Below are 15,135 nucleotides of genomic sequence, written 5' to 3'. Positions count from 1 at the left end.
CTACTGCCCAACTCATCGCCAATTATGAATGATTTGGAGATCAAGGCTCATCTGAATTCTTCCGAGTTGTTCGGTTGTGCCCGAACTTTCTTTCTTCGCATGTTTGATATTTGTGACTTACATCAGTAATCGATGATGTTTCAATAAGGTACACACAGCGGTAAATACAGGATTACCTAACATTGACCCGGTTTTACAAATTTCTTCAATTCCCTTTTCTAACCCTCTCTGTGGAATATACAGTAGCACGCAGGACCTCACCCAAACCCTGCACTTTCCCCCCTCCTTTTTTGGCCTTTTCAGCACAAATGTCACTGCATTTAAACAGTGCAAACTGATGGCTTCCAACCATATTTGCTCTGCTGCAAGAACGGGCAACTGTTTGCCTTCACACAGGATTTGCTGGCTTTAGCTTTTAGCTAGTCTCCAGGTTTGCCTCAGGCGTAAAAGGTTTGCTGTGTTCACAAAACATTAATGAACACCAATTATCCTACCTACATAATGTTCACATTTTTATCATGAACAAAGTGCTATATTTGTACCCTGATTAAGATAATATTAGGCACTGTATGTGGACTAATGTATATGTTAGAGCTGACAGTTTTGCCTCAAGTCTAGAATGTAGAATATATGTAGAAAGAGGTATGAAAACGGCATTTCTACCCTGTCATAAGAAACATTACCCCTATCCACCCAATCCCGTCTTTCAAAGCTGAAAATGCCCAGAGTTATCAAACCCTAAGCTGACTCAGACAGACTATTCATTCCCTATGATATCCTTTAGGCTTCCACTTTTGATGAAATAAACCTGTCTTAAATGAGCACTTTGCTGAGCAAAGAAAATGTCTCACAGCTGTCTCATAAACAGCAGATTTAAGGCTGCCTACCCTTCTCATTTGAGTGTGTGGCTGTGTATGCATCCATGTTTCTGTGTGAGCATCTTACTGGAAATCCATGATTGTCCTGCTTGAATATCACATCTTCACCTGCAGATCTCACAATGTGACTTAAAAATTGTATTTTATTTGAACTTGGAAAGAAATCCTGCTGCAAGACTTGTTCTCCTTCTTAGCAGAGTTCCTTGGACTATTATTCTGAATGCTATCTTCCTGCTATTGATGTATTATCTCGTGGTACGGATACCAAGTTTTGTATTGTACTGTGACTGCAAGTGACCAATCACAACTGGTCAGGGAACACCAATTTTTCTTTATTCTCACCGTTTTGGGCACAAAATTCTTTTGAGTGTAGATAAAGAGAGCTTACTTTTACCTCCTTTGCTTTTTAACATTTTCTTGCCCAGCAGGGTTACTCCTCATCATCTCTGAGAGTATCTGCAATTTGATTAGTGACCTCTCTGTGCCAGTAGCATGTTTCTTTGTCTTTATTTTCAGATAATCCTATGGTAATGCGATTTGTATAATCCTGTTGTACGTAAACTGATATCTGCTGGGCTCTGTGTTTTCTGGTGAGGTGAGTTGTCTGCAACTGTGCTGACAAAGCTTGAAATCAACCAATTTTGTGGCGGAGTAGCCGGACAATCTGTTTCTCATCTTCGACTTCAACTTTAGCTGCAGGAGCAGTTTCACTTCGTTAGACTCGACGAGTCGGATGAGACTTTTCTATATCCTTCTGCTGCTGAATCACACACTCTCTAACACACACACACACACACACACTGTGGCTCACATTCGCAGAAACCCACACACGTGCTTTAAGACGTGCGTGCATAAACAAATGCGCGCAGACAGAAAGAAACCCTTTGATACGAGTGAAAACAGCTGCATTGGAAAACACGCACGTGAGCGCACACTCACAGGAAGGAGTTAGCAGACATCTGCTCCACGGCTGTCTGTAATCGCCTGGTGACTGAACAAGCAGGAGACATTTATCACCCCACCCCCTCCTCAGAGAGGCAGACGACATCTCCTCCAACACCTCCACCCACACCTCCTCCGATCTGCTGCCTCTGTATCACAGCTGCGACAGTGTTCACCTCCTCTCCGCTGCATCTCCTCTGTCAAACCCATTCTTGGCTCTTTATAACCGCCTCCTCTCACCTTCCTCTCCTGTCATCTTTTCTTTACGTTTTTAAGACCTCTCCAAGCACGTTTTTGGGAAGCCAGCGCTTCATTTCTTCATAAGGCTCGACCGTTTGTCTTTTTTGTCTAATGGCTCCAACTTTCTCCTCACCTCTTTCACGTTCTCCTCTGCCCTTCCCGCTCTTCTTTTTTTATTCCTCTAAAGGCCGGACTGGCATCATGCTTTACTGTCACTCCCTGACCTTACCTGTCTCTCATAACTAGTAGGTTTGGCAGGAGAGTAAAAAGAGGTCACACATATATTGAGCTGAGACTAAGAAATGTTTCCAAGCATCCCTGAACAAAATATCCCTAACAGAAAGCTGCACTTTGACAGTATTTTAGACTTATTGCAGATGAAGTTTCACATCGTAAATCATGCCGCTTTCTATATCTACATGACACAACAAAACTTTTCCGGTATGTATTTCCAACTCTGCATCGGGTGGTATTACATCGATTTATCACCACTAAATGTTATATTATTTTCACTAGTTTATTTACTGAGAATATCTATTAATAAGTGTCATAAAACATTCAGTGCAGAAAGAACAAGTACACTGCAAATGACTGATGTAAGATTGCAGCTCATTATTTAAACTGTGCAGCTGAGCACGGTGAATCCAAACGAACACAACAGCATCACAATAAACAATGAGCAGTAAACTGTAATCACAGGTATCTTGTCAGTGTTCGCGCTGCATTGCCTGCTATGAAAAACTACGTATCAGATGATACAAAAATATGAAGCTTAATCTAGCCTGAAGGGTCAGTTACAGACGCTCTACAATTTGCATGCACACTAAAGCAATGTTATAAATATTGTTTTAGGTCCAACTAAGATATTAATGTTATTATCTACAGAAAATATTGCATTCAGTGAATAACTGTTTATAGATTATTTTTATTTTTAAAGATTTCCTTCGATTTTCAGATGGAGCAAACTGTTTTAAAAGAGGAATGTAAGCAAAGGGTCGACACGTGTGACGGTGCATCAAAGGCAAATGGTTTACTTGGCTCACAAGTCAGGTAGGAGAGCGTCTGAGCAGAATTTTGAACGAGTCCTCAAAGAGGTCAGCACCGAGGACAGCAGATCATATATTTGGGGTTTTTTCTCTTTTAGGTGTCCCACTGCCCAGAATCTCCCGACCAGTTGTCTCAAAGTGTCATTTGTTGTCAGAGGAAAAAAGTCAACGCTTAACTTTAGAGTGTTAAAGTTTAAATGCAAACTCCTTGTTCAGTACAGCTGGCTGTGATGCTCCCATCACCGCTCGTCAGCTTTCTGCCATAAAATGACTGACACATATAGTTCATGTTCTTACATCTGACAAAAGTGGTAATTACAGTGATAGCAGAATTACATTTCTCTGCTGAATATTAACGATGGGTTAATGCTTCCATCGTCTTTAAGATCGAGTAAAATAGCAATTTATTGCAGAAAAAAAATAAAGGTTATGTTTTCTCACAAACCTACACAAATGACTCACTTTTCCAGGAGTCATCTGTTCTGAAGATGCACATAAGGGGAATATTATTGCTGCAAAAAACACTCACACTGGAGAAGCAATGTCAGCTTTTTCAGTGTTTATCTGATAATGCTGTGGAGGGAAAAAAAAGTGTTTTTTTTGGGTTACCAGTATCTACAGGCAAACATGTTGAGGAAAGTATCTGCAGAGAACATCCTTTAAAAATCTGTTTATGACATTTTTTGTGAGCTCACTATAAGATACCAGGACCAAAATATTAGAGCAGCCTTGACAAAAAAAAGCATGACTCTAACCAACCTTTGGAGACCTAGCCCCAGAGCTGAACATGTAGAATATTTATAGACGTCTTTACAGCCTTGGGCTTAAGACTCGCTATGTGACAGTTCTCTGCAACACATTCACATTCTGTGTGTTATTTTCATCTTGACATGGGAACAGTATGAGCACTTTAAGACGAGTTGGTAAACAAGGTAGCACGCTAGATACATGTTGATAAATGTGCTATATATTTTCTGTAATTAATGCAATGCCCATGTTACAAACCTCTTAGAAACTGCAGAGATTGCAGATATATGTAAACACTGTATTAACGGATCAGGTTCTAGATCCCTGAATTTGCCCCGCCCACTGCAGATGAAACTGAAGGCTGTAATTCTGACTGAAAACACAAACTCAGGCAGTGCAGGAGGGATAATGAATGGGAACACCAACTTCTGGGATAAAATCAGAAGAAAACTGAGAAATTTAAAAAAGGGACCAAAAGGAATAATTTGCAAATCCAGCTATTTTTGTTGTTGTTCACTTAAAAATTATAATTAAAGATGATTGGTTTGAGCCTGCTGAACGAATTATTATAAGGCACCTATTTCAATTTCCATTAATGTCCCTCTTTATACATCCGCTACATCGAGCTCATCCTTTTATCTATGTAAGCTGGTCTGTAATTTCGCACTTTTGCAGCATACATTTATGGACAAAAGTCCCATCACGCACCCTGCTATTTGTGAAAGACGGGGTCAATCTGAGGAGTATGCTGAAATCGACTGTAGTGTTGCAACACGAGCAAGTTCATTAAGTTTCCTTCCTCCCAGATATTCCACAAACTGGAAGTAGCATTCCTGCAAAGTGGAAGATTTCAGGGACCACAGCAACTCAGCCATGAAGTGGCAGACTACATAAGGTTACAGAGCGGGTTCATTGAGTGCTGAGGTGCATAGTGCGTAAAAGTCAACAACAACACACACACACACACACACACACACACACACACACACACACACACACACACACACACACACACACACACACACACACACACACACACACAAATCAATCAACACAAACACCGTGTGCTGGGAGCTTCATGGCAGCAGTTTCCAAGGCAAAGCATCTCCTGTAGGTGTAATGCATAGCACATAGCACAGAAAGACCACCCACTTCTTTTTAGTGTTTCTTTTTAGTGTTTTTAGAAGGATATAAGTGTTTAAGCACAGCTTTAATTTGACACGTTTATGCAGTAAAATCAACACTGCTTATATACTGATGCACAAATTCTAAGACCCAGAAGATTAGAAGTATATATAGAGAAGGAAAGTGCCAGGAATCAGTGAGGTTTGCATAATTTCTAGGTGGTAACTAGACAGGGCAGGTGGTGCTAATCTAAGGTGTGTGTGCTGTGTGCGGGTGGAGAGGGGGTCACAGAGGTGAGAGCCAGTTCTGAATAATTTCTTCCATGTCTTTTCTACTCTTCCTCACCACTCTCCTCCCCCTCCTCTTGCAGTCCCTCCTGCCCTGGAGCCAGACTTTCTTGGCTGCTTCTTTGTTAAAATGACAGGTCCTAATAGAATAAATAAGGCACCTATTTTTACCTGGCTTCTGGCAGGGTGATCACACTTACACACATACCAGCACACGACACTGCACTGAAGAGGATGGTAAAAACCCAACACCTGATTTGGCGGAGAAGGGGGGGCTGTGGTTGAGGTCGTAGTGATTTAGTCGAGAGAGAAAGTGAGGGGAAAGGTGGAGAACACTAGTCGGAGGGAAAGAAGATAGAGAAAAGATTGATGGTGAAAACAATAGCAAAGACATTTAATCTCGTGCAGCACTTCTCACTGTGTGTTTACTGCAGGTACACCTTCACTGGTATCTGAAATTCCTGTCAGTATTCAATATTTTCAATTTGATCTGACATTTAACAATTTAACAAGCTCTATAATGTCACCTTTAGGTGGTTTTGAAGCATATTCCGTTTTTAATTGCTGCTGGAGTGTTTTGACAGAACTCCAAAGCATCTAATTATTTTGAAGCTGTTTTCAAGCAAACTAGTCCCCACATATTTTCCATGTAACAGGTCACTCAGTGAATGAGACACGAGGCAAACTAAATAAGGCTAATCATATTCACATCCACTCTGTGCTTAGACGGCTGCGGTACTGTCCTAATTTCAGGAGTGTTTAAAAGAAGTTCTTGAAATATTTTCTGAGCAACCCACACAATAGGTAGCGATTTTCCTCATTAGTATGGAAGCATATAACCTTGGGAGACTGGTCTAGAACTTCCTCTCATAAAGTTTGAAGTCAGAACCAAATTTTGCAACAAAATAGAAAATATGTGGTTAAAAACAGATTTCAAACTTTTTACATCTGCTGCATTTATCCTCAAATTTATAACATAACCTGTGATCAGCCACAACATTTAGGCCCTGATATCTCAAGTGAATGATATTGATCGTCTAGTGACAATTCTATGTGATACTTGGAAACTTTGGGTCCCAATCCTCTCGAAAATAGACATGAAATTGTAGGTCACAAGCACCAAAAAGTATCTCTTAAATCTGCACTGGTGGATTTTAGACACAGAAGTAAAACACAGAAATGCTAGAATGTCAAGGGTAGACAGAATAGGACCCAAACGCCAGCCTGACAAGAATAAACTAAAAACAAACCTTTATTTTGTGGGAAACCAAAGTCAAAGTCTTCAAACAGCAACAACAAACTAGAAAGAAAAACAGAGGGGAGACACGCAATGGGTGTTGGTTTCCACCACCTCTTATTTGGTTTCTCAGCTACTAAGCTTTGCTCACTCACTAGCCGTTAGCTTGGCCTGTCTGCAATGTGTTAGTGCTGCCAGTCACTGTATACAAAAGCAATGACACCAAACCAGTAAAACTGTCAGCTGGAAAAACAATGCAAAGGCCTAAAGGACACCACCTGCCAACTCTGGAGAGGTGGAGAAAACAGAAACTTTAAAGGCTCTTAACTTTCCAACACATGTTGTCACTGAAATAAATGTTTGTAACATGAAGAGAGCAGCACCAGCTTTGATGCTGTTCATGTCTGATCTCTCGTGTGGTAATTGAGGTCATGTGTCTGACAATAGGAAACTCCGATCACAACCTAGTGCAGGCAAGAAAGCGCCATTAATCACCCAGACAAGGCATCATGGCCAAACACATGGACGCGCACACACCGACTGACCATGGTTAATGAGCTATGGCAGCGTCTTCACAAACATAACAGATACAGCAGTGACAGTATCGCAATGTGTGTGTGTGTGTGTGTGTACATTTCTGTCAATGTGTGTTCTTTTCAGGTTCCTGGGTCATAAGAAACAACTTGCAAAAGTCTTCAATTAACTTTACACACCCTGGTACACTATGCGGTTCTTTAACCCTCTGAGCTCCAGTCTGCTGAGCTATAATTCACAGCTGATGCACAATCATCTCCAAATATCCCAAAGTTCTTTTTTATTAAATTTGTACTCATAATCCACACGGAAGGAGAGACTGTTTTGAGTACAAACTCAAAAGTTTCCCCTTATATTTCAAACAGCAGTATTTCATTATGTGGGAAAAATTTGATTTTTTATTTTTTGCATAAAAATGAAATTATAATGATGATATTATACAATCAGAGTATAAACTGCATATGCAGTTTATAAAGAAGAAGAGCTTGGAGCTACACCAACGCACAGATGAGAGGACCGCTGCACACTCGGAAAACTGTTTCTACCCTTAGAAGTCCATTATCTGAAGCCGAATTTCATTTCATGTAGTGAGAAAAACACAATAGCAATTTTTTTTCTCTTTAAATCATGTCATAACTGATTTCATGTTTTGCCATCTAAAAATAACGTAGAAGCAGCTCAAACGCAAGTAGCTAAGATGCAGAAAATGATCCGCCAAACTTCTCACTGAATTGGGCACATCTTGTATTTGGAGCAAGGGGTGAGGACATGGATCATCAAACCCTCCTGTGAGCTCATTACTCCCCTCCAAAAGGACAGGACGGTTCCAAGAAGTCAGGAAGAGATTAAGAAAGATGACTCTGATTTCAAGTTTTTTGCCAATGGAATCAATTTCTTTTCCTAGAAACGGATGGTCCCGGGCCAGACTGAAACGGTTAGCCCTCTTAGATTGAATCATTTCAGTACTTCACAGCACAGCACAATCATTGTGCTCCCATTTGACAGGAATAATAGATTCTGGATGGATTTTGCACGAGTTCAGACAATCGGATTTTCATTCCCACATGGACTAAATCAGATGTTGTTTCAACATGGCAGCTCATGACCACAGATGCAGCGGTAGTACTTTTAAAGAAAAGTAAATCATAATTAGAAATGAAAACTATTGCCTATTTGTCAGTGCACAAATAATGGGGAATGTTGCTATTTAAAATATTTATTGTTACTCTGTTATAAATATCACTAATTTTAACATTAATTAATGCAATATATTATTTAAAAGTTGTCAATATCTGCTATGTATTCATGCGTAAGAATAAATCTGACGATAATCAATCGTAAAGTCGTGAAAAAAAACCACGGACTACACGAGTCATTTAGCAGCGTCTGCAACTGGCCTGTCAGAAACTGTTAGAAAATGAAGAGTAATCCTCTTTTCCTGATGGCAGAAAAACCCAGTTATTTGATGCCATCTATCAGCGCACAGGTAACTGGGAGTGAACGGTGAAGCGCAGCAGGGGCGTCCTTGGACAAAACAAGGGAAAGGAAGAAAAGTGGCTGGATCAAACAGAGGAAATGACTGCAGACACTTTGAAGCCACTGGGGTGAAATGGTAAGGCGAGACGGACTATCAGTTATGTCTGCAGCGACTTACTGAAAAAACAAGCACGTATAACAAAGAGATGGATGGCTGACATATGCTAGCATTTTGAGTAATAAAACCAAAAGGAAAGTCATCGATTCGCTGATTGTTAGACCGTAAAGTAGCAGCGCTGTAAGTGCCTCTGGAGAGGGAAGAAATCACATGTGATAGAACAATGCTGCTTATAGTGCAAAGCCACACCTCAGTCTATATTTCACTCCTTTACAATTGTGGGCAAGAGAGCACAAAGCTCTAATCTGCATGGATGAATCTTCTCCCTTTGCACATGTGGACAGAAGACAAAGCCTGGAAACTGGTAATTGTACAAGTACTAGATCAACGGATTAAATTACATTAAACAAATTGAGGTACATAACAGCTAAGCCTTATTTTGTCCCTCCCTGTTCAATTTGGCAGCAAAGTTTGATTTAGCTTTAGTCATAATTTACATTTTTTGAGTTTTAGTCTAGACTCAGTAAACTAAATATCCAAAATATAATAATATATAGTTAAATAAAAATTTATTTAACTATAAATTTTAGTGTAATATTTGCCATGAGATTTGAATTGAATTCAAAATCCTGCTCCTCACATACAAGGTCTTAAATAATCAGGCCCAATCTTATCTTAATGACCTTATAGTACTATATCACCCCATTGGAGCACTAGGCAGATGGCCCCGCCCCTCCCTGAGCCTGGTTCTGCCAGAGGTTTCTTCCTGTTAAAAGGGAGTTTTTCCTTCCCACTGTCGCCAAAGTGCTTGCTCATGGGGGGTCATATGATTGTTGGGTTTTTCTCTGTATGTATTATTGTAGGGTCTACCCTACAATATAAAGCACCTTGAGGCGACTGTTGTTGTGATTTGCCACTGTATAAATAAAACTGAATTGATTTGAATAGATGTGCATGTTGTGTTGTTTAAAAAAGTGTGAAAAATACTAAAAATGAAGCTACAGTCTGTCAGTAGAGTCTAAAATTGGCTGTTGGTTTCTAACAGTTGTTTTATCAGTAATTCATTCAGCATTTAGTTTCCATGCATTCACTCTGTTTCAGAACTTGTCACGTCCACCTTCCAACATGGTTTTTCTCCCTAGTCCTGTCTCCTGAAATGTTCCAACCCTTCCTGATTGTACTCAGCTAATGATCCTGTACTGTCCTATACTCCCAGCCTGCTCCTAATCATGTGCCAGGTTTCTTTGTTTTTATGCCTGTATTTAGCATGTTGCCTCAGCCTGCTCTCAATATTTTTGTTGAACAAAAATATCAAAGATTGATGCCAAGTCCTAATGACATACTCTTATTTCTGTGTTTGCATGGTTTATAGGAAAAAGTGTGGCAATTCAAATCCCGTTAAAGACAAACCTAAACAATATTGAAGGGGCATTTCCATAAAACGGTGTGAGAAGATGAAGAAGGATAAAAAAAGACTGCCTTCCTGGAAGACTTACAGTTCTCTACAACCGGTTACGACCAACAAAGAAGCTAAGGCTTTGTTAGAAGAGGTCCCATGTGAGGCTCAAGTGTTTCTCCTGGCAAGCATTTAATGTGCAGCTGAAAGAAGATCAAGGGTTCTACACTTCTAAATTTGTAACATAAGCATCCTGTCCACCCCCCCACAGGCACCCACATATGCACACACACATACACACGTTTCGATGTATTTTGTGAAAGTGACATTTAAAACTATAATTTGACATGACAACAACAGTGTGTGAGTGTGTATCCCATACCTTTGCTTATGTCCTGGTACTCCAACCACAGCTGCCTCTGTACCTGTTTGTTGGGGTACCAGATGGTACAGGACTCCTGGAAGCCATACACTGCCTCCTGCACGTAGTGGTTCCCAAACTCCCTGAGGATGGAGACAAAGTCGCTCCGCTGTGTGGCTCCATCCAGAGAATGAATTGCGGAGCTGAAGGCTGGAAAAAATACGACGATGTTACAAAAAAACAAACAAACAGGGATGTCATATTTGCTACGCTACAGTACATCTTCTGCTCAAGCCTTAATAGTACATCTTGATAAGCTTCCTTAATGAAAATCCTGCATATTCTCAGAGGACATATGATATATACTGGGTAGTTTTTTCAGTTTATCATATTGTAAGTATTTGTATTCGACCTTGAGTTTGTTTTAATTTTGGTCTTTTGCTACTTTGTCAGGCACTGGGATAATCATTAGTCGCTAGACATTAGCATTTTTATACAAAATACTAACATACTTAAAGGTCAATGTTGGGCTGGTGGAGACATTAGCATAGGCAACTTGATGTATCAGCAAGCTAGTCACTAAAACCATTAAAAGTAAGTATAAACAGAGGTGATATAATTTACAATATTGTGCAAAAGTCTTGAGCAATTTATTGAAACTTCTAAAAACATACTTACAGTATAAAAGCAGTATATACGGTAAAAATAAAGGATATACAATTCTAGCAAGCTTGGAAGTCAGTACTTGGTGTGACCGCCTTTGTTCTTCAACAGAGCCTGAACTCTCCCAGGCAAACTCAGTGTGGAGCACCAGTGTGTTACGTATAAAGGTAGGCTGCAAGTGGAAAGTTGGAAAGTGGTAACAGGAAAAAGCAAGAATCAGGGAATTTGGAATTCTGACAGTCAATGCGACTTTAAAAAAATGTCCATATACATTGTGATATAAAGCCAAATTACCATGATAACCCTTATTATGTGATAGACTAGTTAAAGTCTTAAATTTAAAATATTCAAATTGTGGTTATAACAAGATCATGGCTATGTGATTTCTGGCAGCTACATTTTTTTAAGTTTCTATTTTTATCTTGAAGAAATTTTTGCCCTTTTTAATCCACGTTTGTCTCACTTATTTAACATCACAAACTATTTAAAATTACACTGGGTGAAGCTGGAGTTTCTGTCAGGTGTCTGGCACCAAATGTCTTAAAAGGGTTTAGTGAACTTCTGAGCCAGCTGCTTACTATTCATGAACCCTTTTAACCAAACAGTGCTGATTATCCACAGTGTCCTCACACGGATATGAGAGCCCTGCCTCACTTCCAACTTGTCACATATGGATGCTCGGTCTGGAGCAATTGACGCACGTTTGAATGCACTAGGTACCCTTCACAGTCATTTATCAACATGCAGAGTGGGCTTATTGGAAACCAAACCATGACATTTCCTAAACCTAACCTAGTGATTTTGGTGCCTGAAACTAACCAAACAGTGTGTAACAACACATCTCCCACACAAAGCCTGCAGTGTCCTGATAACCAGTCAGTATTAACACTGCAGCATGGGAGACAAAACTGTACACTTATTTAAGCTGTGAGCATGAACACATTCAAACAGAATACAGAATAAATGTTTAAAATTTGTCACCTTGAACTGCAACTCTGTCTTTATTTTTATATTTGCAGTGTTTTCTTGGGTGTGAATCCTTATATTGGTAACTATGGAAGTAAAGGTAGATGCTAACACATAAGTACAGAGTCGTTGTGAAACCGAAACAGCAGCTACACACAAGTATTTGTCTAAGCTTTGGTAATATTTGTAATTATTCAAGCTATTCATAGTATACATTTGTTATAGCAGCAAAGCTCCTGATTGCATTGACATTTTTTTGACATGTGTTATCTCTATTTCAGATTAAATAGTCTGTTTTAACAATAGAAATAATCAAGGCTTAGATATATTCACCTTGCAGAATTTAAGAAAGTAGTATGTTTCTGAACAAACTACAAATTAAGACTGAAAGCTATGTTTTGCCAGTTCCTCTGTGATCTACTGCTCAAAACAACAGTCAAGAATGAATGTGATCAAATTTAAATTCATTTTTTATCACAAAGAAACTGGCACATATCATGAGGTCTTTGGACCCTAGAGCAGTTCACAACTTTTACGGGTTAATTCAAAAACTGCTACTAAAAAAAAGTGAAAATCACAGCTATGACTAACTCAATTCAATTCAATTCAGTTTTATTTACACAGCGCCAAATCACAACAAAAGTCGCCTCAAGACGCTTTATATTGTAAGGTAGACCCTACAATAATACATACAGAGAAAAACCCAACAATCATATGACCCCCTATGAGCAAGCACTTTGGCAACAGTGGGAAGGAAAAACTCCCTTTTAACAGGAAGAAACCTCCGGCAGAACCAGGCTCAGGGAGGGGCGGGGCCATCTGCTGCGACTGGTTGGGGTGAGAGAAGAAAGACAGGATAAAGACATGCTGTGGAACAGAGCCTCCTACTTCTAATATAGTTTATGTGTTTTGTGTTTTGACAATAAGTCATCTAAGCAACCAACCGGTCTTGTTTTTATTTAAATGCTGGGTAAGACTGATTACTTGTGTTACCTTTAACCTAATTTTAAATAGAAAATATATCATTCTTTGATGTTCTACAGGAACTCATCACAAATCAGGCTGTGTTTCTCTTTTTTAAAAGTGCCATCATCCACACTAAAAAAAAAACCTCTGAGTTAATGGTTCTTTTCTTTTCCCCTAGAGTAACTGAATCTGTCTTGGAGGCTTTTGGTACTCGATCTTAAACTGGAATGACAGGTTCTTACCCAAAGTGATGGCGTCAAAGAACTACTAAAGAACTGCCGACTATAAATACAATCTAAATTCTAAATGAGCTGTTACAATGACTCTGTAGTTTTTGCTGATGAGTTAAATGCTAATGCTCTTATTTTAGTGATTTCACATTGGGTTAATGGTGACTGGTAAAAAGGAAAGCTTGAAATGACCATGTGTTTACTGAAATTCCCACTCATTAAAAACTGGAAAGTTTTATCATTATGATTTCTAGGAGAAGCAGTAATAATATCTCAGCAATCATGCTCCGCTCATTCTTACTTCTTCTCTAAAATTAAATTAGGAGCCCACTGAAGTGCGAGCCAGAGAACACAGTGAGGATGAGCGATGGGGGCTTTGCTATCAGATGTAAAAATCAGTACCCTCACCCCTCCAGTGGCTGTTGAAATATGATGAGCTAAAGAGGGAAATGGGAGTAAAAAAAGATGGAGGCTGTTGAGTCGCTTCTGAGTGAAGAGAAAATAGAAAGTGTATCCTCAGCAGAAGTGGCAGCCACTTTCAAACCACAGCAGCACCATTGGAAATGCATTAGAGGTGCTGTGGCTGTATTTACAGTGGGGTGCCTTCACTTATCAGAGGGGAAACTATTTATGATAGATCTATGAATAATGCATGCACTTAAAGCATGACAAAAATCCAAATTATCAAATGATCCTCCTGTTGGCTAGGCAGAAAGATTGAAGTCAATATTTAAATATTTACTTTACCCTTAAACGCACTGCCAACAAAACAACTAAAGTGATACAGGGTGGTAAAGACAAAAGACAGACACCGATTATATGTGTTTATTTTTAGTTATTTTTTTTATGTATACAGTTAGTGTTGAAAAACCCATCAGGACTTCAGTATAATCCCTGACGTGACAGCGAATAGGAGCAGCCTTCAGTGAAAGTATTGCTTGACTAAGTACCTATCCACAGTTATCTTACTCTATGAAGTTTGCATGGCAGGCGCTGTCAGGATGACTCGATCTTACTATGGCAGCAAAGCGGTTTGATATATGACAGACTATTAGAGAGACAGAGAAAAAGACAAGCACAATTCTAATTGCATGCATATGTCTGTATACTGACCTCCTTTCTGGGTACCCATCAAATCAGCCAGCTACAGTAGATCTTAATTAGTATTTAATAATAATATTAACTAATAATAGTCATATTTGAACGCGACATCCAGTTTTTAATTGAAGCTTTAACATCAAACCACAATTACCTTGTACCTCAAGAAACATCTGAGCTTTAAAATACGATCATGTGAGGAAATGAGTGAGAGAGAAAAAACAAAACAAATGCAGCGTTGGGTGTAATTTATTAAAAAGTAACACATTTCTATGGTTGTAGCTATTACTGTTACAAAATAAGTTATGACAACACAGTGTTCTTTTTCAAAATTACACTAATTTGTATAAGCTACAATTAAGCTATATCGGTTATATAAGCTACATTAATTGAAACTTTTTCCTTTGTTACAAGCTTGTATGTATTTATACCTCAAACTAGAGCTGGGCAATAAAACGATACTAATAATTATTATGCAAAATGTTTCCTGATGGTAAATATGAAACATGGTTAATATATGGCTGACAGAGCTGATGCTATCCCTGTTTGGATCAGGACCGTGAAACCCCGGCGAGTGCCACACCGAACCAGGCATGTGGTTGGAACAGAGTTAGAGCCATATATGGTTAGGTTGATGCATAGACTGCATATGGACTCCTAACACGAGTAGTGTGAGTGGGATAAAAGACAAATGAAAACAGAAATTGTTAATGGAAACCTGAGTGACAGTTTTGCTGAACATGGCGACCCAACGAGACTCGAACGACGGGCACGCTGTTGAGGAAAAGTATAACCAGACCTTTGAAAAATCTTGAATTTGTACTA

The 15,135-nt window shown here is 39.3% G+C and overlaps 1 protein-coding gene across 9 annotated transcripts in view; it reads right to left on the bottom strand.

Annotated features, from left to right (window-relative positions):
* astn1 (astrotactin 1) overlaps positions 1-15,135 on the bottom strand; it is a 435,323-nt gene that overhangs the window by 151,630 nt on the left and 268,558 nt on the right. For all 9 annotated transcript variants that reach the window (XM_063461087.1, XM_063461088.1, XM_063461091.1 and 6 more), the window contains one exon: positions 10,409-10,597. In XM_063461087.1, coding sequence (XP_063317157.1) covers positions 10,409-10,597 — 189 coding nt within the window. The remainder of the gene's footprint in view (positions 1-10,408; positions 10,598-15,135) is intronic.

The sequence above is a fragment of the Pelmatolapia mariae genome, linkage group LG18 (assembly GCF_036321145.2).
Source record: "Pelmatolapia mariae isolate MD_Pm_ZW linkage group LG18, Pm_UMD_F_2, whole genome shotgun sequence".
In the NCBI taxonomy this organism is placed as follows: Eukaryota; Metazoa; Chordata; class Actinopteri; order Cichliformes; family Cichlidae; genus Pelmatolapia; species Pelmatolapia mariae.
This window is presented reverse-complemented; position numbering and strand designations above follow the sequence as displayed.